Here is a 22,380-nt window from a genome sequence, read left to right on the forward strand (position 1 = left end):
GGAATCCCCTGTGAAGCTGTAAAGATACTGATGCTTGAGTCCCTCCACTAGATTCGGATTTATTGGTCTGGGGTGTGGCCTGAGCATGGAATTTTAAAAAAGAAAAAAAAAAAAAAAAAAAACTGAGGACATTTTAACATGCAGGCAGGACTGAGAACCACTGCCCTAAATTCTCTCTGTAATATTTAGGTCTTAATTTTAGTGCCATCTAACTTGTGATTATGTATATCTTGATTTTCCTTAGCATATATAAGCCTTTATCCTGTGTGTGTGTCTCCTCTCCATAATGGACTGTAAATTCTTTTTTTTTTTTTGAGACGGAGTCTCGCTCTGTCACCCAGGGTGGAGTGCAGTGGCCGGATCTCGGCTCACTGCAAGCTCCGCCTCCCGGGTTTACGCCATTCTCCTGCCTCAGCCTCCCGAGTAGCTGGGACTACAGGCGCCCGCCACCTCGCCCGGCTAGTTTTTTGTATTTTTTTAGTAGAGACGGGGTTTCATCGTGTTAGCCAGGATGATCTCGATCTCCTGACCTTGTGATCCGCCCGTCTCGGCCTCCCAAAGTGCTGGGACTACAGGCTTGAGCCACCGCGCCCGGCCTGGACTGTAAATTCTTTAGAGAATGGTACATGGGATTTCTTTCCTACGTGCAACAGGAGTGAATAGAAAGGAGGACAGAAAGGTATCAGGCTGTTGCTTTAAGCAGAATAGGTGTGTCTCTAGACCGCAGATGTGTGGGCCTGATGCAAGATGCAGAGCAAACACTCATAATTATGTTTCATCTGTCCTCTCCTTCCCAGTCTCTTAGTGAAAGTGGGCCACTGACAAGAAATCTGATAAGAAGCTGGTGTGGAGAAAGGCAGGGGAAGTCAGGAGCAGGGGAAGTCAGGAGCCAGCGAATCCATAGACGGAGTAACTGAAACTTGATTCAAGGTGCTTTCGTAGATGGTCTCGAGGGTCTTAAAGGGAATTATCGATCACCCTGTTTAGCACCATTTTAGGCTTCGTGCTGCTTCATCCCTTTGTTCCTTTAAAACTTTTTTACTCTCCTCGGAGTCAGCTCTGGAAGAGATGAGACAAGCATTCTTTTCATTTGCTTGGCTAGAAAAACGCCGCTGCTGCCTGTCAGATGTTACCATCTCTGACGTGGTCCCTGTTGTCCCTGGAGGCTGCCACTGAGCAGGACTGTGCAGGGCACTTCAGGCAACACAAAGTAAAGCTCTGGGAACCTCATGCAGGCCTGTGTCTCTCCTTCCCTTGTGAAGCTTGAAGTCTTATTGGAGAAAAGCAGATACTCATGAGCCACAAGAAATGGCTATTAATAAGCCCAGATAAGTTTCCTCCAAACTATAACTTGTGTCAAAAAGATAACCAGCTAGTGGTTTAGGCCAGTTGGGTTGAGATTTCCCTGAGATGAACCATGCCATTTGCCTTGTGAACTTGAGGAGAATGAAAACTTGCCTCGTGTGTGTTAGCTATTCTACTAAGCATCCTGCCAGCCGGTTTGGAACTTCCCCACATTGCCTAATGTCTGAGAACTGGAAGGCCCATGGACAAAAATAAAAAGATAGAGGATAGTAAATGTGAGAAGAGCAGAGAGAAAGAAACCACATGTTTCAGAGCCACTGCGGGGACAGTGACAACTCCTGACAACCCTGGGGCTGATGCTGGGGCTATTCATAGGTTCCCAGAATAAGAAGTGGCCTGAGATCATTCATTTTGAAGTGTCAACCTTGCACTGAATCTGTTCCTTTGGCGGAACTCTGAAGGTGCAGCTTTTTCTGTGAAATGCTGCGTTAGGTTCTGGGTTCCCAATCCTTACAGGGTTTTAAGTGCAGGTGGCATCTTCCTCCTGCCTGACTGCTAATTACAGCTCAGGGGATACTTTAGCAGTTGCCAAGAGATGGCTGGCAGGTACCAGGAATTTTTCTCAGAGACAATTTTTGGAAATAACTCTTAATTAAAGCTTGTTTGAAATAACCTTGAGAATTTGTTTCAGAAGAACCTGGAGCTCCCGACACCCCAGGTTCACATTCCTTGTGAACCGTGACTGTGGCCCTCAAGTCCTCCTGGCTGAGCAGGTGGTGCATGCACAACCTCAGCTGCTGAGGGGCCTCCTAGAAGACTCTGGTTTTGCTCAAATTCCTGTTCAGCAACAGCCAAACCAAAGCAGAGGCCAAATGGAACCTCTCTTATTTGCAGTTAAGTCTTCTGACAGAAAGAAGAAAGAATATTTTATACTGTCCTTTTCCAGGAAGATACAGGATAATAACAGGAACTAAACCTGTCAGTAGCACAGGTTTTCTCTATAGAGAAAAGCCAGTTCCTTTTTGCCCATTAGCCTTGAAAGTCCCTCGAAACAGCTGAAGGAATAAAATCCCTTAAAAATGGAAACATGCCCATCCATTTTAAAATAAATAACTTTATGTATTTACATTGATGTGGCCAAATTCTCAGTACACAAGCAACCTAGTAGCATCACCGTGGACAATGCCGAGAAAGAGTAGGGAAAATCCTGTTTTGTGACCACTTCAAGAATATGAGACAATAGAATCCAGATTCATAGAGGACACGTTCCACCTACCTGTGCCCCCACGCAGAGGCTCCTCTTGCCTTTCCCGCAGCACTCAGCTGTGACCTGTGGTGGGAACCAGTGGCCTTCACCATTCCAGCATCTGTCTTCTCCTGTGTGGGATTGTGTGATCTATGAGATTGCCTGAGGATAAGGAAAAGCAATCACAGGTCTGGCTTGGAAAGGTTCCACTCCCCCATACCCCTAATCTCAGGCAAAACAGGAAGTGCGCACACCTTGCCTTGCCATTGCTGCTGAATGTGTTTGGGCAGACCCTGCAGTCAGTGTGCATCCCAGAGCCCATGCGCTGTCATTAGGGAAGCCCTGCTTCCTAGCTACATCCCTAGGGTGCAGAGAAGCAGCTGGAGAAACAGCGCGACTCCAGTTAGCACCACAGCCTCCAGGTAACATCTGGGCGTGCAGCTTTGTGAGGCCAGGCGCTCCGGACCGGGATGACAGTCGCTGACCCAACAGCATCACACATGAGAGTCCCAGAGGAAATCAGTCACCACGGAGAAGGAAGGAGGAGACCAGAAGTGGAAATCTGCAGCCCACTAGGCTGACTCTGCTCTTTCTCCCACTTACCCAAAGCTAGCAACTTGCTCGAGGCCAAATTGAGATATTAAAACTCAGGTCCACTCAAGACCTGGGGACACAGAGGGACACACCTTTGCTACAATTTCAGTAGATGCGAACTGCAGCTTCACTCCTTAGAGCGTCTCATAAAGCCCACAAAAGTGGGTTTTCAGACATTCATCCCATAAATGTTTACCAAACACTGAATATGCCAGTTGCAGAGATGGGCAAGACAGACAGCAGCCCTTCCTCCACTGGAGGCTCGCCTTCCAGACTGGCGAGTAGACAATGGTGTCTGCTCTCAGGAGCTGAAGAGTGCTGAGGAGAAAAGACAACAGGGAAAGAGCCTCGGGAATGCTACTGAGAAAAACCCAACACACCTGGGGTGGGGGTGCACTTTAAAATAGGGGGTCAGAGAAGGCCTCCCTGGAAAGGCGGCATGTGAGAAATGATGAGGAGGGAGGGGCAGGAAAGAGCAGGTGGAAGGGCCTGAGGCAGGGACTTTCCCGGCACAATCAAGGAACAAGGAGCCCAGCCTACTTAGAGCTGAGCAAGCCCGGGTGGGCAGGAGGAACAGGGAGGTCAGAGTGGCCTTGCGGGCAGAGGACAAGACCTTGGCTCTTGCTCTGGTGAGTTGGGCAGCACACAAAGCCTGTGAAGCAGCAGAGTGCTATGATATGACTCTTCTACAAAGGGCGGTCAGGCTTCAGTGGGGAGGGGGGACAACTTCCATGACGGTTTACTCGCCATGTATTCCCATCTCCAGACACGCAACAGGCATGTCATAGGTGTCTGGTGCATAAAAGGATGCTATGCTCATACAAGAGGTGTTCTGCCTGAACATTCCCTGGGGGGCACGAGAGGGGCCCTCAGCGGTGCCCCCTCACTCCAGCACCACAGAACACAGCCACTATCCTGGATTGCCCAGACAGGCAGAACGTGGAGCTCAGCCACATGTCCCACCCTGCCCTCAAGACCTTGCAGACCCCTGTGAGTTCCAGTGCTCATGAGTACGGGTGTGCATGAAGAATCGCGCAGATGGCCACCCCCGCTACACAGAAAGCGACTTCAAGAAACTTGATAAACACCTCAGTGACACAGAAGGGCAAGGATGGGAGGCCAAGGCTCCCTAGCTTTTTTTACTCTTACAAAAATGGTCTCCAGGACTCTGTGAACTGTAACCATTCTTTATGTATGTGTAGAGATTTGCAATTTACTGCACGCTTTCCCCAGAGTCCCCCTCCCATGAGGCAAGATTGCTCTGACAGTTGAGGAATGGAGGCAGGCTGGTTTTTCCATCACCAGGTGGCTGTTCATGTCCCGACCAGGGCTCGAGCACTTAGGCCTCTTAGTTCTCAGACAGGACTCATTGCTCCACCCTACATCCCCCTTGCGTCTCCGTGCCTGCTGTGGGGGACCCACCCACAGGAATGAACAACCCAGTGGCAGGGAGGAGCCCTTCTTCAGTGGCAGTGGCAAAATGTTCCTCCCTGAAGGCAGAAAGGACTGTTTTCTAGAATGTGTGGCCTGTACAGTTTTTACAGTGGCAAAGGCACACCCACTTTGGCACAGAAAACTGAGAAATTTAACTAAAGCGTTGCCTACTTTACAATTCAAAAGGAGCACCACAGAAATAATTCACATATAACAAGTATCTTAATTATGGGCCAAAATTCCTTTCTGAGGACAAGACAATTTTTATCAGTGAAACTACCAGACACGTCCATTGCTTCTGCAGTGTTTCCTCAGACACCTTAGACAAATACCTAGAACTCACTGTCCTCCCACAATCACCATGGATTTAACTGCTACATTTTCTTGAGCTGTTGATTATTAGGGAAATTTTTAAAATATAGTCCTGAGTGGCGCACACACTCCCAGTGTATCTTGGGACAAATCACACTGTAATCCCGCCTCAACTGCCGCAGTCACTCCTGAGTTGTTTTAAAACAGATCAATTCAAGTTAGAATAAGCTTGGGAGACAACCTGGAAGGGAAAACAAGTCACTGAAAGCAGTGTGCCATCGGTGGGGTGGCCCTCTTTGCTTTGAGGGTGGTGCGAGGCACAGCAGGAGAGGTGCTGGTGGCATCTGCGGAGCTTCATAGCTGCCCTCGTTCCCCTGCTTGCCTGGGTGCCCCTGGGGGATTTTTTTCCTGAAATCTCAGAGCCATTTCTGTTGTGTCACTTTTGGAATCATGGGAATAGTAGTGCCACCCAGACCACCTTCTATTCTATTTTGCCATTTTAAAAACCAGCTTGTTGAGATCTAATTCACATATCATGCAGTTCAGCCATATGAAGTATACAAGTCAGTGTCTTTGGTCTATTCATTAGGTTATGCAACCATTACCACAATCAAATTCTATAACATTTCATCCCCCTTTAAACAGCCTGCCGATAGTCAATCCCCCTTCTCCCCGCCCACCCCTCAACTCTAAACAACCACGAATCCACTTTTTGTGTCTATGGACCTGCCCATTCTGGACATTTCATATAAATAAAATCATCCCATCTGTGGTCTTTGGTGGCTGACTTCTTTCTCTTAGCATACTCTTAAGGTGCCTCCATGTGTAGCCCATATCAGTATTCCATTTATTTTTATTGCCAAATATTCCACTGTACGGATAGACCACATTTTGTTGGTCCATTCATCTGTTGATGGACATTTGAGCTGTTTCCACTTTTGGTCACTGTGAATATTGCTGCTGGGAACGTTCGGGTCCTGTGTGGCCATTCACTCATGTGACTTCAGTCTGGTAAAGTACACAGACTTCCCGTGGCTAAGATGCAGCGGAAATCTTGGTGCTTATGTTCTGTGAGAGTGAGAGAGGGTCTGGAAACGTTTCTTTATGATGGCCTAACAAGAAAGTTGACACCAAGATATTAATTTTAAATTTATAATTTAGTTTAATTTAGTAATAGAGCCACACAAGTACATTATAGTCAGGGAAGAGAAAGAAAAAAATGCCAGGAAAATTCTTTTACCAATGATCCACCTGCTCACCTAGCCCCGGCACACGCTTCACGCACTTTCCCTTCTTCCCTCCCTTCCTGCCGGTTCAGCTGTCCCAGCTTTCGGCTTCTGAACCATGGGTGATGGGCAAGACCAACAACCAGAAAGAGGAAGCCAAACCCAGAGTCAGAGCCAGGGCCAGGACACAGCCACTGCTGCTGGATTGGAAATACTGGAAGCCATCCTTGGGCCATTTGGAGATGTTAATTAGGCTGGCTAATTCCCACTGGCCTTGGGTTGCCAGTGTTGAGTGTGTGGGCTTACCCCATCCACTGCCTGCACCTGTTCCCTTCCTCAGAGCCATTCCAAGGGATCTGAATAGCCCAGACAGCTCTCTGATCTCCCACTCTGTCCGCCTTCCTGCTGGTAGGATATTTAGCACTTGCCTAAAGCTGGAGCCCTAGTCCACTCTTTCTCTCCCTCATCCATGCCAGCTCTCAAAATAATTCTCTTTCCTAATTATCTTGAACCAGCTAATCATTTTCCACACTGACTGTTCAGTAACCAGGATCCAGAGACAGGCAGCCGCGTTTCTTGTCTGACCCTGCCCAGCATCATCCCAGGTGGCAGTTCTGGATGGCAGCCTTTCCTCAGAGGCAAGAAGCTTGGTTCAAAGCCTTGCTCTCTTGCTATCCCAGTGAGTACAGCTGGAGAAAGCATGCCATAGAAAGGCCCACCAATTCCTGGAGCGCCTCTGCTAGGCGGAGCCGCACACAACACAACACATGTCCAGCCAGCCTCTTGTTTCCTGTCCTGCTTTAAATCCCTGTTGATATCCAGAGTATCAGAGAAGTCACACAAGGCGGAAGAAGCAAGACATCTTTCTTCAGAAGTGACTTCTGGATTCCTCCAGCTCAACTCTGCATCTGAGCCGCCAGTTGGCCACAGTTTGGCCTTTTCGTGTCTGAGTTAAACCGTTAAGGGCTGTCCCTGAGGAGTCTTGCTCAACTGCTCTTAGATATGAGTGGGGCTGGCTTCGATTCCCAGCCCCACAAATAGGTAAAAATGGCTTCGAATGTAAAACACACATTAACCCTATAACCCAGTGTCACAACTTTTTTTGGGGGGGGGGGGGCGGGGAACAGAGTTTCGCTCTGTTGCCCAGAATGTAGTGCAATGGCACCATCTTGGCTTACTGAAACCTCCACCTTCCCAGTTCAAGCAATTCTCCTGCCTCAGCCTCCTAAGTAGCTGGGATTACAGGCGCCCGCCCCCACACCCAGCTGATTTTTTAGTGTTTTTAGTACAGACAGGGTTTCACCATGTTGGCCAGGCTGGTCTTGAACTCCTGACCTCAGGTGAGCCACCGAGCCCGGCTGTCACAACCTTTTATCCATTATCACCCCACCATGGAGCCTTCTGAGACATTTTGGTTTCCTAATTAGTCCCCTCCCCTGAAACAGCACAGAAACACCATGTATCTGTTTACTTACAGTACTTATACATACTGTGCTGTACACATATAAAGAGTAGGCTATTTTGCCACCCCAAATTAGACTGCATGCTGTAACTTTTCTCCAAGATCCCCCAAAGGCAGCGGTTTCATCTGCTTTGGTCACCACTGTAACCCAGAGCCGAAAACAGTGCCTGGCACATATCTGCTGCCCATTTGACAAAGGGATAGGACAGTTAGGCTTTGTGTCTCTCCCCTATCCCCGCCAGGCGTCAGGTCCCTCCTGGCCGCTTCCCACCCCCCATCTCCAAGCACATTGCCCTCCAGGTGCCCTCCGCACTGCCCAGGTTGATCAGTGCCCTGTGCGTACCCCAGAGATATATCGAGAAGCTGACAGCTTACTCCTCTGCTCCACGACTGGAACCCCACCCTTTGGGAGCACTGCCGTGTGTCAAGGGCAAGTGACATTTGAGCCCCATGGAATAATCAAGGCAGCCCCCAACTGTCTCTGTCTTTGCATCTCCTTAACTCAACCATGGATTGGCAGTTACTGAGACATTCTTTGTGGTCCAGCACACCACACCAGGCTGCGTCTGGGGACACACAGGAGAGGGGCAACCCAGTCCTCATCAGCAATTACAAACAAGTCCTCCATTGTTAGCTGCGCCATCTGCTTTCTTGGTTTCTACCAATCGGGTGCCTGTACACACAGCATAACCAGAGCTGAGGGGCTGCAGAGGAGTGAGATCAAGGAGCCCCTTCATAAAGAGACCCTTTGCTCACACTGGAGGGTGTCAGTGGCATGGTGCTCTAAAAGCCGAACTTCCTCAACTCAAGGAAGACCCACGCAGATATGCTCTATGTTTGCCCTCTTCCATGAGAGGAAATGGGGGCCCTACAGCACAGTGCACTGGGGGGAATCAGAAATCCAAACGATTAAATCTTCCAGAGGATCCACGGAAAACATTCTAGTCCGTGACCAACAGTCAGCAGCAGCCCAGAACCTCTTGTGCCCAAAGAGCACAACCAAGTGTGGAGAAGGAACGGCGTTCATGGTGGGTGGGAGTCAGACCAAGGATCATACATGAGCCACGATCAGTTATTGATCCAGAATCTCCTAACCCCAAATAATTTTCTTGGGAGAAAGGGACAATTTTCATCAATAGATTGGAAAAGATGTCTCCATAGCAGTGCACATTTCTTTCATGGAGCCTTGGCGAAGAGAATGTTAGTGGTCTCCTCCTGATGGCTGCTGGAGCCACCATCTTAGAAGTTTGCCCCTGTCACTGTGCCAACCTTGGCAGAGGGGGTCAGCAGAAAATCCACGTTTACAACTGTGGCTGTGCAGAGAATGGTCCACATCGCTGATGAATGTCCTTTGTCGGGATTTGATGGTTGTCTAGTGACACAGAATTCAGGAGAGTTGTGGGGGCTGAGAGTTCAGGAGAAGCTACTGCCTGATGCAGAAAGAGGATGCATTCACCAAGGAAACCCCGCTGTAGAAAATAGGATGGTGTGAAAGGGGTGGAAGAACCTGTCACAAAGAATAGAAAAGCTAAGATCCCCCTCAGTTCTGGGTGACGGCTGAGACCCTGCTGCTCTGTGGGTGAGAGTGACCTTATGGTCCAATTTTCCCGCTCCAGGGTCCCCTCCCAAGCTTTCCTCTGCACAGGATGCTGTGTGTCCCCTCCCTGAGGACTGTCACGTTGCAAGTGACACCAGTATTAACACACTGTGCGTAACTCAGAAACCTGTAAAATGAAACTTGGAGACATGTAAACTTGCCCACCTAGGGGGTTTCAATTATTTTTTCAGGTCATCCATTGAATTTCAAATGCTTTTCTTGAAAACACTTTTATCTTTGTATTTTAAACAAAATCAGTCAGGAAAAGTTGGAGAGCAGGAAAAGGATATAGCTGTCAGTGCAGTTCAGCATCTGTAGGGCTCCTGACAGGGTCTGCATGCATAGACCCTGGGAGTGTTAATGTCTCTCTCATTTCACATTTGCAAACATGACATCGGCTTCTATTTTGTCCTATCAAGTAGCATTTTCAAGTGAGTTTTCAGTTTTTACTGATTGACAAGGCTGCAAAACTGCTTGGGCAGCTCAGGGATAAATGTATTATTAGCACTGTGTTAATGATCAAGTTGGAGCTGTGGGCTGCTGTGTGTGTATTCACTCGATTTTGTGTTCTTTCCCTTCAGATTAAAACACGTAAAGGTCTCATTACAATATTTGAGCAAGGTAAGACAGACACTTCAGTGGATTTGTCCAGCCACCCTGCTATGGGGAGGGGGTGGGACTTTTCTAACCGGCTGCCCTTGGTAGCGGACCCTGTATCGGTGCTCCTCGCCCTCCTGGGCCTTCCCCTCCCGAGCGGCCCTGCCCGCACTCCTGCCCCTGCATGTCTGCGCTGCCCGGGGAAGCCCAGCCTTGCCTTTCTTCTGCCCGTGCACTCGGGGAAGAATCCGACACCAACACCTGCTATCCCGGAAAATGTCTTTGTCACCTACCCTTTTGTGTGTGGGGCTGTAGGGGGCCGGTGGGCACGGGGGCCACCCGCTTTTTTGTTGCCCAGGCCTGGAGGAACAGGGTCTTGAGATGGGCCGATAAGACACAGCATGTGCTGGGCCGGCCTTTGGCCGCCAGCCTTAAAGGAGGCCTCTGAGGCCTCCATGCGGGGAGGGCAGGTTGTGGTGGGGGCTGCTGAATGGAACAGCTGGGGAAGGAAAAGCAGATAAAAGCTGCGGAGTGCAGAGGGTGGAGACCCAGGGATGCGCTGCGGTCTGGGACCCAGAGGATAGGCTAGCCATGGCAGATGTGACCTCCCCAGCCCGCCTTTCTGTCCTGGGTCTGGGGTCCAGGCCCTGCCTGCGGCGCTGTGATGCTGGCTTGGCAGGGCTGTCTGAAAACCCTGTCCCATGTGGCCCGGTCTGCACCACCTCCCAGGCTCACAGGTGGAAGGCAAGCAGTTGGTAATGACAAGGATCATGGCAGTGCCCTTCACAGGAGAAAGCAAGTGAGCGAGCTGTCGTTCATGAGCCTGTCACCCACAGTGGAATGCAAAGCACAGAACCAGTCACTTTGTCTCAGTAAATATGGAAGTGGGATGTTAGGGTCCAAATTTGTTGGTTTATCCAAACCTTCACCCTCCTCTGCCAGGCAGGGCTGTTGGACCTGCAGGCCAGAGGAGCAGCCGGCGCCACAGCCAGCCGACCCTCCAGCCAGCTGCCCTTTCTCTTCCCCTCACCCATGGCTTAAGCCCAGGCCTGGTATTGTCCCAAACTGGGCTCACTTGTGTCAGCCCCAGCAGGTGACACGAGCCTCAGAGCCCAGGTGCTCATGTCAAGATGGGGCAGAAGAGGGCTGTCCGGTCCCCTCTGAGCAGCGCACTTTGCTGCAAAACTTTGCATTTGCTGAGACCCCCGTGTCCATGCATGTTCTGCTCCTGCCGCCAAAGTCGGGAGGTGAGGTTCGAGTGTCCTGTGAATAAATCCATGGCTTCCATCACCGGGAAGAGGCAGTGCGAGTGGAACCACAGCTGCGAGTGGACGTGTCGTATCAGGAAGGCGGCCCTACCTTGTGTCCTGCCTACCCGTCCGGCAGCTGCCACCTCCCCACCACAGGGTGCTGTGGCACGAAGGCCCAATGCAGATGAGGATGTCCCAGCGGAAAGCTGGGGACCAGAGGCATGTGTAGGGCACTGTGGCACTGGCTCCAGCCCAGCTGCAGGAGTGGCTTTGCCCTTTGCCCCGGCCATGGGATCCCTGCTTTCAGGTGCACAGGCCCCCTTCTCTGCAGAGCTTCCTGCACTTCTCCAGGCTCACTCAGCGGGACAAAGCTGGCGTCCCTCTGTCCATCTGCAGGAACTCGTGGTGCACCCTCTTTCCCTCTTTATCTTCCCTGGGTGAGTGGGTGGGGCAGAGGAACTAAAATGTTTTCCTTCAAATCCAGAATTAGCAAAGGTTCACATTTTCTCTTTGGATCTCACTTTATATCTTTCATTTACTTGCTTTTTTTTTTTTTTTTTGGTCCTTTATTCTAATCCATCTGATCACCATAGTGGGCTGGGTTGTTGGAATATTGTCTGGGATTAAATCAAGTCTGTTCTCCCACGCTGCCCCACACCCTGGATTAAATGCCAGTGCCCACCACCAGCTACAAGGGGATGGAGAGATGCCTCGTAACAATCCAGCTTCTCTTGTGGATGATGGTCTAGCTGTACTGCCTTTGTCAGAAGCAGCCTGTTTTTGTGTTCTGGGGTTTTTCTTGTGTGGTGTTTTTTTTTTGAGACTGGGTCTCACTTTGTCACCTAAGCTGGAGTACAGTGGTGCTATCACTGCAGCCTTGACCTCCCAGGCTCAAAATCCTCTCACCTCAGCCTCCCAAGTAGCTGGGACTACAGGTGTGCACCACCATGCCTGGATACGTTTTGCAGTGTTTTTGTAGAGCTGGGGTTTCACTATGTTTCCCAGGCTGGTCTGGAACTCCTGGGCTGAAGCGATCCCCGCGCTGCGCCCGGCTGCAGCCTGTTTTAAAGATGAGAATAGTGGGCCTTCTCTGTTTGCCCGACCTTACCGAGCCGAGAAGAAGGGAGGCAACAGTGAAGCCCCTGGACTCTGAAAGTACTGAATTTCAGAACACCCTGAGCCAGGTTACTGCCATAGGTCCAAGCATGTTTGCAAGTATTGATTTTGGAAACTCTTCCTAGAAACAAGAAGGTAAGTTCAGAGAATGAAAAAAGATGCTGTCTGTGAATACAATAACCTACTTAAATGAATTTCAAATGCCACTAATAATAATACTTTCAAAGACCAAAGCCCTGCAAGTGAATCATGCAGGGAGGAAGATGTGGAAACTCTGCTTTTGAGGTTTGTTCCCAGCAGAGGTCACGCAGGAAACTTGGGGCATAATACAACAGGGTTTAAAAATACACTACAAGGGGAAGGGTGATGAAACGATCCTCTCAGTGGCAGAACGGCCCTAGGGGAGACCCAGCTCCACCCGCAACAGTGGCTCGGTGTTGCAGCAGGCATTCTTGTATTCCTCTGAGCACACCGACGGCAGCCCTGGGGAAGCGTGGGATGCAGATGCGCAGGTTTTAATTTTATTCCTTTTCCCTCTGGTGCCGAACAGCTGTATGCTCATCTGGACTCATTCAGACAAGCAATTTAGTCCTGACCTCTAGTCTTAGGCCCTTTGGGGAATAATTGAGTTGTAACTCATTGTGTAGAATATTGATATGTAAACAAGTGGAGATTCCAGGAACACCGCCAGGGATCTGCAGAGCGTCCTCTGAAGTTTCACGGGCTTTTCCATTGACTCCAGCCACTGCTTCTTCAGTGGCTCTTCCTCCCTTTCACTATGACCAGATGCCTTTTCTCTTCATTCTTTACTTATGAATTGGACAGTAAGTCTGAATTAATTTCACAAGATCCATAGCTTCTTTTATGCTGCAGAAAAGCCCAGAGCAAAGAATAAGAAGAAAGACATTCATGTATTTATTCATTCAACAAACATCTTTGCCGGCATAGCGTGGGAGGAGGTCACCAGACCCTTCTCCTGGGAATTTCCCTCCCTTCCGAGTGCCACAGATCCTCCCTGAATTGTGTGGCCGTAGAGCCTCCATTGCCTCCATGACTTAGCAGTTCTCTGCTTCCTTTGCAGGGGCCCTGGCCTCCAGTCTGAGTGCTGACCTCGAAGAGCCCCTGAGTGAGGAGGAGACAGAACACCCTCTCCTGCCTCTGCCCCAAGCCACTAAACCCAGAATCTCCAGGAAATTTCATTGCTGTACTAGTGCCCTCAGCAGGTCTTCCCATTAGTGGACTTCTGAAGCCCATGGTGAATCCCACTACAGCATCTCAGATGGGACTCAAATTAGGCTGTATCATCTTGTCCTGAAACCTCACAAACCTTGGACTTCCAAAGAAGAAACGAAAAAGTCACCAAAAACCAGAGATGAACCCACTGTCACATGGGCATTGGTGTGGCTGCTCTGGGCAGATCACAGCAGGAAAAGATTCTGCGCTTTCAGGGAGGGGCGGAGGGCAGCTGGCTTCTGCACCCCAGGTTGTTTCTTCTCATTTATGAACCCAAGCGTGATTCACAGAGGGGCTGGCGAAACCATTGTCTGACTGAGGAATTCTATCTGCATTGATTTTGCTAGTCCCTTTTAAGTTAGGATTTATGGTTTACTCAAAACTTTCATCATCGTGGAAATTGGCTTTCCCCAGGGTCTTTTGCCCAGGAGATGTTTTACCTCAGTTGTCCAGTGTTGTTCCACCTGGTACCTGACGCCCTCTAACTGAGCGAGGTTCTGCTCACCACGCAGAGGCCCTTCAGGTCGTGACGGTGATGCCCCTATCTTAGAACACTCAGAAGATTCCAGAAATACAGGGTCCTGTCCTTGCATAAGTTCCTGCAGGACAGGAAGTGTCCCAAGGCTCAAAACAGCACAGACCACATCCACACAAAAGGCGCATGCCGGCTTCAGGCGCTAGGCTGAGCCGGGTACCCCCCGAATGGCCTTGTGCCTCCAGAAGCCTCACGCTGCAACTTGGCTCCTATCTGTTGCCCAGAGAGGCCTCAGACAGGCCTCGGAAATGTTTCTTGTCACACAAAGCTTTTGGTAGCAGATTCTAAGCAAGGGATTTAATCCTTATATTTTTTCCCATTTGGCTCCAAGGAAGGCACATTAGACCTGTTGTTTTTTGTTTTTTTTTTTTTTCTTTCTTTCTTTCTTAAAAAAATGAATGAATTAATTAATGAATGAAAGAAAAGAGAAGCAATGGTAAGCCCTCTCCTGCTGCGGGGCACTGGGTGGGCCCTGCCCGTCCTGCAGCAGAGAAATCAGTCAGCAGTGAAGAGCTGCTGGCGCGGACCCTGGGCTCTGCCCTGGACCCTTGACCTGCCTCAGAGCTAGAGGTTTGCTCCACCCCGCACTTCACTTGGGAAGTAAATCCAAGAAACTCATCAGAGTCAATCCCCACTGCGCGGGCTTTGTTCTCACAGTGGCTGGGGAGAGAGCAACGCCCTGCAGTGGGAAGGGAGAGCAGCACGAGAGACGCAGCCCCTAACTCGGCGTAAAATGGGTGGGCCAGTCCTGGGAAAGGTGGGCCCTGTGCATGAGGTCTCCCCGCCATCCTCTGCCCTCTGCCCTCAGCCCTTGCACACACTTGTTACCTTCAGGCTGCTTGGCCATCCAGGCCTGAAGAAGCCTTCTGAGGCTCTCACCCCATCAGAGCGGCCATTTTCACTGAGGAGCCAGTTTTTTCCATTAGCTATTGAGCTGGTTTGGCTGGAACCTGGCCTTTGTAGAGAGAACGGGAAGACCCAGGAGCCAGACTCATTCTTAGGACAAATGAGAAAGGGCTGAGCCGGTCATTCTGAGGGAAGGGCGGGCCTGCTCATCCTGGAGAGAATTTGCTTTTCTGCTTTATAGGGGATTGCAGGTAGCACTTGAGGCCAGGCCACTGATAGGAGCACCTTGAGAATCACCTGAACACAAGAGAATGAGGGTGCCCCAAAGTGGAAGGAAGCTTCCAGCTCCTGGGCTGTTTTGGGAAAGGCCCAGGGTACTTACGGGGCCAGAAGGCAATGTGAAGAGTGACTGCAAGCCCTGGCATTTTCTGTGGTGTCAGCAAACGCCCCTTTATTTTAAATGATTCCAGACTTCTGGGCCGTGTCGCTTGGCCACGTCACTCAGGCTTGATCCTGCTGTTGAGCTGCTCCTGTCTCCTGTTTACCTCACTCCTGTTGGGAAGGCCATCGCATGCTCCTAGGCTCCAGAGTCCCCTGTAGGTCTCTACCAGCAGGTCGCCTCTGGGAGAAATTTCATCTTCAGGCTCTAGAAACTCCTGTTGCGGAATTCCTGGCTGTAGTAGAAAAGATATGTCAGGATTTAGAAATCGTATTTAACTATCCTGGACTTCTGTTCCATGATTTCATTTTGCTTCCACGAACCAGCCATCCCGACCTTGGGGTGGGAAATTCAGTGGTAGGCAGCAAATAACTCAACCTTCCTGTAACCCCTGAGGACCTCACGACCCCAGATGACAGCCAGCAGTTTGGTGAGTGGAGTTTTTTTTTGAGCCCGCCGTTCTCCGTAGCAGCTTTGGTCTGGAGATTTGGAATGTGGAGCTGGGAATCTGACAGCCACGTTTCTCGTGGTCACATGGACTGGAGTCGTTTTTGTTATTTGGGGTGGAAAATTGCAATGATCAAGCTTCTTTTTTTTTTTTTTTTTTACTTAGAAAAGCAAATATTGTGTTTTTGTAATAAATCCCTTTCAGCAAAATTGCGGTGGATCATTCATCCAGTAGGGCCCCACCTGAGGCACAGCGCCGACTCATCATGGTGGTACCAGTGGGTCAGCCATCTGGAAACAGAAGTGGCCCTAATTGGGCCAAAATGGGGTAAGACTCGCTGGCCTCAGCCAGGGCCAGGCCAGCTCCCTCACTTCTCTGCGCACCTGTTCCCAGAGTCCATCCAGAGCAAAGCTGATGTTTATAGTCTCATTGTACTTAGGCTTTTGTACTTTAAAAAATTATGACTTTTAGGCCGGGCGCGGTGGCTCAAGCCTGTAATCCCAGCACTTTGGGAGGCCGAGACGGGCGGATCACGAGGTCAGGAGATCGAGACCATCCTGGCTAACACGGTGAAACCCCGTCTCTATTAAGAAATACAAAAAACTAGCCGGGCGAGGTGGCGGGCGCCTGTAGTCCCAGCTACTCGGGAGGCTGAGGCCGGAGAATGGCGTGAACCCGGGAGGCGGAGCTTGCAGTGAGCTGAGATCCGGCCACTGCACTCCAGCCTGGGCGACAGAGCAAGACTCCGTCTCAAAAAAAAAAAAAATTATGACTTTTTAAAAATAATCAAGCCTTCAGCAGACAGAAGTGAAGACATTTAGCCTGGGTTGCCTCAGCAACAAAGTCTGCAGTTCCTAAGAGCCACATGTTGGGGAAGTGGGGTGACCCAAACTTGGTGACATGGGTTGATTGATCAGACCCTTAGCCTTACAAACAAGAGCTCATGCAGATCCACAGAGCCCTGCACATCCTGTCTTCCTGGCCTTCCTCAGGTGGCACCACCTGCACCCCACGGACCTGCTGTATTGGTGTCATGTGGAGGTCTGATGAATCCTTTAAAACCTAACTGTGATGTCGTAAATGTAACTGTGCTACCTTTATATCTACTGAAGGGGAATGTCTGCATCCGAGGGAGATTCAACAGGAAACAACCATCGTTTTAGTTGTACTCAGTCTGTCAGTATGACATACACATGAAATGAATGTTTCCCTATGTTTTCAGGTCTACAATGTTTAGTACATGTAAATAAGGAAAAAAATTGATAAATACGGTAAATTAAGTTATAGCGTGTCATTTGATTCTTATTTTGCTGTCTCTTGTTATTTAATTTTCCTAATGCTCCACATCTAGGTTCCTTCCTAGGTGGTAGGAACACCTTGCAGACATGTGTGTGCGCCAGGACACACCACGGCACAGGCAGCCACGGCGAGAAAGCACACATCTCCGCAGATGGCAGCCACCCGACTCTCCAGTTAACCTCTTTTACTCTTTAATTCTGATTTACTGTGATGATTTCATAAAGTGGAAACACAGCACTTCAGTGCTATATGTTTCTGTCATTCTCATTATAGTTTATAAGAAAATAAAGTTTACCCTGGCATCTAATAAAGAGGTGGTTTTCATTTTTATTGGACAGAATTGTTTGAAAGCATATTTTAACTAAAACCTAAACATGTATCCAAAATGGTAGCTGGTACCTGTGCGGGGAAGCTTACCAACGTGTTTATGTATAGTTGACCTCATTTCCTAACATGGAATGCTGAGATCCAGTCACAGGAGGCTCTGAATCCAAGCATCATGGTTCCAATCTACTTAAATCGCTTTCTCTCTCCATGAGTAAAGGGCTGGGTCAGTATCGCCTGCTACCGTAACATCCATCCGAGCCCGCAATGAAATGTGCCCCTTGCTCCATCTCTCCAGGGCAGCCCCCTTCTAGCGGTCAGGAGCCCCTGTCCCTGATGAACAGGAGGCAGCCTTAGAGGTGAGTAAGTGATAGGATGTGATACGGTCTCCTGTTGGTGTGGCTGAAGCCGGCTGATGCCCATCTAAGGACTCCAGCCATCTCATGACAGCCTGGCCGGGTGGCCTCTGCCAGCATCGCAGGCTACTCATGCGCTAGGCAGCAGTGACCTTTCGGGTCATTGTATTAGAAGTCTGCAAAAATCATCCATTTGTCCAGTTAGCAAATATTTTTTGAGTACCTAATACTTACAAAACATGGCTGTGACCTCCCAAATGGTCTGGATGCCTTCTTGGGAGTCAAGCAGACCCTAAATTCAATGTCTAGCTTTTCACTGATAACAAGAGCTTGCTTAATGGTACGTCCTGCTTCTAATACTTGGTACCTCATCGAATGAAGCTTGATGTGGAGTTTTAGAGCTTTGTGGCCTGGATGCAGTGGGTCCCACCCTGTGCATCCGCAGCGTTGAAGAATCCTCATAAGTCAAATGCAGGTTCCTGACTGCTGCCGACTCTGACCTACCAGGTCTGGGCTAGAACCTCAGCATCTCCACTTTTTAAAGCTACCCAGAGGACCTGCAGGTAGATCTGGGTTGAGGGGCTGGGCCAGCCCCCTCGGGAATGGTCTGGGCAGCTCATCCCCCACCTGCACTGAGGGAACATCGGAGAGCACTCCCTGCAGGACAGCTCTTCGCTCTATAGCTGCTCCTAGGAGCTGCGTTTCTGCCGCTCACTAATGACTCCGTGTCATAGGTGATAGGTCAGCTATGGAAATGGTTATTTGGAATTCAAAGGATGTTTTTCTCAAAGTCTTAAACAGTTTAGTTTTTTATATCCTTGTTTTTGTTTTCACCAAATCGTTTTCTCTGCTACACTTTTTATTTGTGGCAGAATGATGACAGGGTGGGGAGACATTCCAGTCCATCATGCCTCCTATAAGTGATCAGGTCACCTTAAGAAAGTACTCATCAAATCTTGGGCCATATTAAGCAAAACCTTCAGCAGAATTCCAAAGAACAATACAACTTCCAGTGCTTCCAAAAGGACCATTGCTACAAGGCCCTGATAGGTCTTTTGGGGCTTCTGCTAGGTACCAGAATTGAAAGCAAGAATATTTTTTAAGGTACACCTAACCATAGTCTAATTCTCTAAGTGTTCCAGGAAAAAACACCAGTTATTTATGCCTCCTGCAGTGAAGCGTGTCTTCCAGCGAGAGGCTCACACACTGATATTTGTTCACTTCAGTACCTGTTCAAGCTAGCATTATGGTGCTGTGTATGTGCAGAAACTAAATTGAGGCCACTTTGGTTTATTAAACCGTTTATGTGAAGGGGCACTATTATCATTTGCTCTTTTGTCTATACCTGGAAATGGTTTTAGTTGCATTTCGTTTTTCAAACCAAAAAGTGAAGGCCACGGAAATGGAGCACAAAGTAAACTCTGTCCCTGCATATTTGGTTTACTCAAGGCACGGATCTACAGCTGGAAAGGTCACCCTCACCCCCTCAATCTGACCACCTACTTCTATGGGTATGAAAACCAAGTCCTGAAGACATTGGCTCACTGAGATTCACAAGGTCAGAAAGTGAGGCTCCAGGCAGGAGATCAGTTTCCTAGTTCCCACTTCTTGATGACACCCCCATTTAGCAGCAGTCACCGTTCTTCACCAGTGCATGGACTGTTTATTGAAAGCAACGTTTTGGTCACTGTAAAAAGGTCCCCTAATGCCAAGGCTTAGGCTACCCTGACCCTGCTGTCGTAGGGACCAGGCCCAACACAGACCAAAGGCTTCGAGTGTGGGAGAACTTGTTTTAACAAGAGACTTACCTACTCTCCCTGCATGCAGACACAGAAGCGGTGGAGTTCACGTCTCTCCATGGCTCTAGAAGCCATGGACTGGAACCTGCGGAAAGAAAAGTTGCTCATCTTCAACTCTGAAAAACAGACTTTGAGGTCAGAGTAGGTAGCCAAAGCAGGGTTTTCATGCTTGGTGTGATGCCCAGGCAGGTGGGCCACGCTCCGGAAGGCCACGGTCTGCTCTCTGCACTCAGACATCTACGTGTTTACCAAGCATTTGCTACAATTTGGCCAAAATTGTCTCGTTTCTCTCCTGAAAATGTTTTCTGTTTTGGGAGTTTGAGACAAAAGATAATGACATATCAATCAATGTCCTTCCACGCCACAAGAACCACCCTTGAGTGGAGTAGAATGAGACTCGCTTCCGAAACCGAGGTCTGTTCTTAGCCTGCTGCAGATTCAACCCCATTTTCACCCTCAGAGAACGTGACAAGACCAGCCAGCAGCCCAGCCAGCAGGACATTTCAAACAGTAGTGATACCCCCTCTGCCCTCAAGGTGCTCTCAGATCTGCCCCCAACACACACAAACAGCAGTGACAAAAACGGGAGGAACTCTCCAAAATGACACTTTCTGAATAATAAGGAAAAAACAGCTGGAATTGGCGATTGCTTCATTTTTGTCATTGGTAGAATTTTAAGTTAAAAGTATTTTAATACCTAAGTGTCCTAACTTGGATAAGATGGGGGCAGCGAGACATTTATAATAAGCTGTCACATCAGGCAGTATTTGTCTGGAAGATCCTGTGTTTCACCGAAGAAGAGTGAGAAAGTAGGTCCCAGCCAGTATCCTCCCTCCGTACCATGTCAGACATGGACCACGCTGATCAGATTGTTGCTATTTATATCAAGATATTCCTGCCTCAGATATCAGAGAGCATTATGTATGTGGTCAAAATTCTATTCAAACATTATTTTGGGAAAGAAAGAATAAATGCATAAATTATCTCTGGGACAAGAGGGCACTTTTTATGTGTCCAGGTGTCATTGCTAATCTTCCATTTATGTTCCCCCCGCCCCCGTGAAAATGCTTGTTGAGTTTGACATGGAATATTTTCCACGAAGAGGTCAGAGCCGTCGGCTTCCTCCTTAGCGTGGGGTCCTTAGGGCCTGGAAATTGGAGTGTGCTGCTCACTGAGGGCGTGAAGTGGGAAGGGGCTTGCTATTATAGATCCTGAAAGGATCTTTTTGACTTCAGAAAATAGCCTGGCAAAGAAAAGCTCTTTTCCGTGAATACTCAGGGACTGCATTATGCCCCTCAGATGATAGAGGAGAGTACTTTTGATCAATATTCCCTAAGAAATGGCCGCTGGGCTAAGTGCAGAGGGCCTCAATAGCAGTCTCCCTCCCGCCCGACCTGCAGAGCATCTGCGGCAAATCTCTCGGAGCAGTGGGAACCAGCAAGGGCGGTACATTAATGGCATCATCTTCTCCTTTTAAAAAAATGTCAACCCATTTTGTCCTCCATGTTGATGGCTGATTATGGGCCCACTGGAAACAGTTATTTCTATAGCTTTCTTCGGGGAAATCTTGGATCTTCGTTTCGGGCACCAGGAAAAGTGACCCCTGGAACAGTTTCAACCTAAAGGCGAGAGCAAAATGCTAGTGGAAAACTCACATCAGGAGCTTCTCTTAATCACGGAAGGTTGTTTTTGTTTTTTTTTTTCTTTTTTGCTAATGATCAAGATTTTAATGAAATAGCCAAAGTACAAATGTGTATATTACATCAGGTGTTCTATATTTTTTTCTCCTAAAAACAATGATCTGCCTCTATTCCAATGCCCCCCTCCCTAAGACTGATAAGCAGGTTCTTCAAAAGAACATTCTCAGCTGGGAGCTGTGGCTGACGCCTGAATCCCGCACTTTGGGAGGCTGAGGCGGATGGATCACTTGAGGTCAGGAGTTCGAGACCAGCCTGGCCAACATGGTGAAACTGTCTCTACTAAAAATACAAAAATTAGCAGGGCGTGATGGTGCATGCCTGTAGTCCCAACTTCTTGGGACGCTGAGGCAGGAGAATAGCTCAAACCCGGGAGGCAGAGGTTGTGGTGAGCTGAGACTGTGCCACTGCACTGTAGCCTAGGTGAGACAGTGAAACTCTGATCCAAAAAAAAAAGGAACATTCTCTCCAGATTAATGCAAAGACATAGAAATAGCATCATATAATACACATCATTCTACAACATCCTTGTTAAACTTTGCAGTGTCATAGGCACCCCTCTATCTAGTTTATCATTTTTCACAGCTGCATATTATTCCTTAATACAGATGTACCTTAATTTACTCAGCCCATCTGTGGACATTAAGGTGGCTTCCAGTGTTTGTCATAACAAAGACACCTGTAATAAACACCAGCACACCTATATCCTGACACACTGCTGCTTTTATTTCTGTATGATAAATTTCAAAAAAAAAAATGAAATTACAGAGTCAGAGAGTATATGTCATTGTTATGGATTGAATGTTTGTGTCTTCCCAAAACCCATCTGTTGAAGCCCTAACCCCAGTGTTTACTAGGTGGGATCTTTGGGAGGTGACTGGGTTGCGATGAGGTCCTGGGGATGGGGTCTCCATGATGGGATGAGTGCTCTTAGAAGAAGAGAGGCCAGAGCTTCTCTCTCTCTGCCATGTGAGGACACGGGGAGAAGGTTGCTGTCTGCAAGCCAGCAAACAGGTCTTCACTGGAGACCCAAATCAGCCCACACCTTGATCTTAGACTTACCAGCCTCCAGAACTGTGAGAGAGAAATTCCTGTTGTTCACGCCATTCCTATTGTTTTAAGTTTAAGCCACTCAGTCTGTGGTATTTTGTTGCAGCAGCACAAGCTAACTGAGATAGTCATTATAGCCCCAAGAGATTGATTATTTGACCACTTTTGAATTCTATAAAGTCAGTTTTGGAGTTATATTTAAAAATTAAGCTAGG

At 48.7% G+C, this 22,380-nt stretch overlaps 1 protein-coding gene across 7 annotated transcripts in view; it reads left to right on the forward strand.

The window, feature by feature from the left end:
• RALGAPA2 (Ral GTPase activating protein catalytic alpha subunit 2) overlaps nt 1-17,246 on the forward strand; it is a 320,907-nt gene extending 303,661 nt beyond the window's left edge. For 4 of the 7 annotated variants that reach the window (XM_021921288.2, XM_021921293.2, XM_021921294.2 and 1 more), the window contains one exon: nt 13,221-17,246. In XM_021921288.2, the coding sequence (XP_021776980.1) occupies nt 13,221-13,375 (155 nt within the window). In that variant the 3' untranslated portion in view covers nt 13,376-17,246. Of the gene's footprint in view, nt 1-9,757; nt 9,798-13,220 lie in introns of all 7 variants that reach the window. The other 3 variants (XR_004178987.1, XM_021921290.2, XM_021921289.2) reach the window with 2 other exon arrangements.
• The last annotated feature ends 5,134 nt before the right edge of the window (nt 17,247-22,380 follow it).

Source organism: Papio anubis, chromosome 16 (genome assembly GCF_008728515.1).
Source record: "Papio anubis isolate 15944 chromosome 16, Panubis1.0, whole genome shotgun sequence".
In the NCBI taxonomy this organism is placed as follows: Eukaryota; Metazoa; Chordata; class Mammalia; order Primates; family Cercopithecidae; genus Papio; species Papio anubis.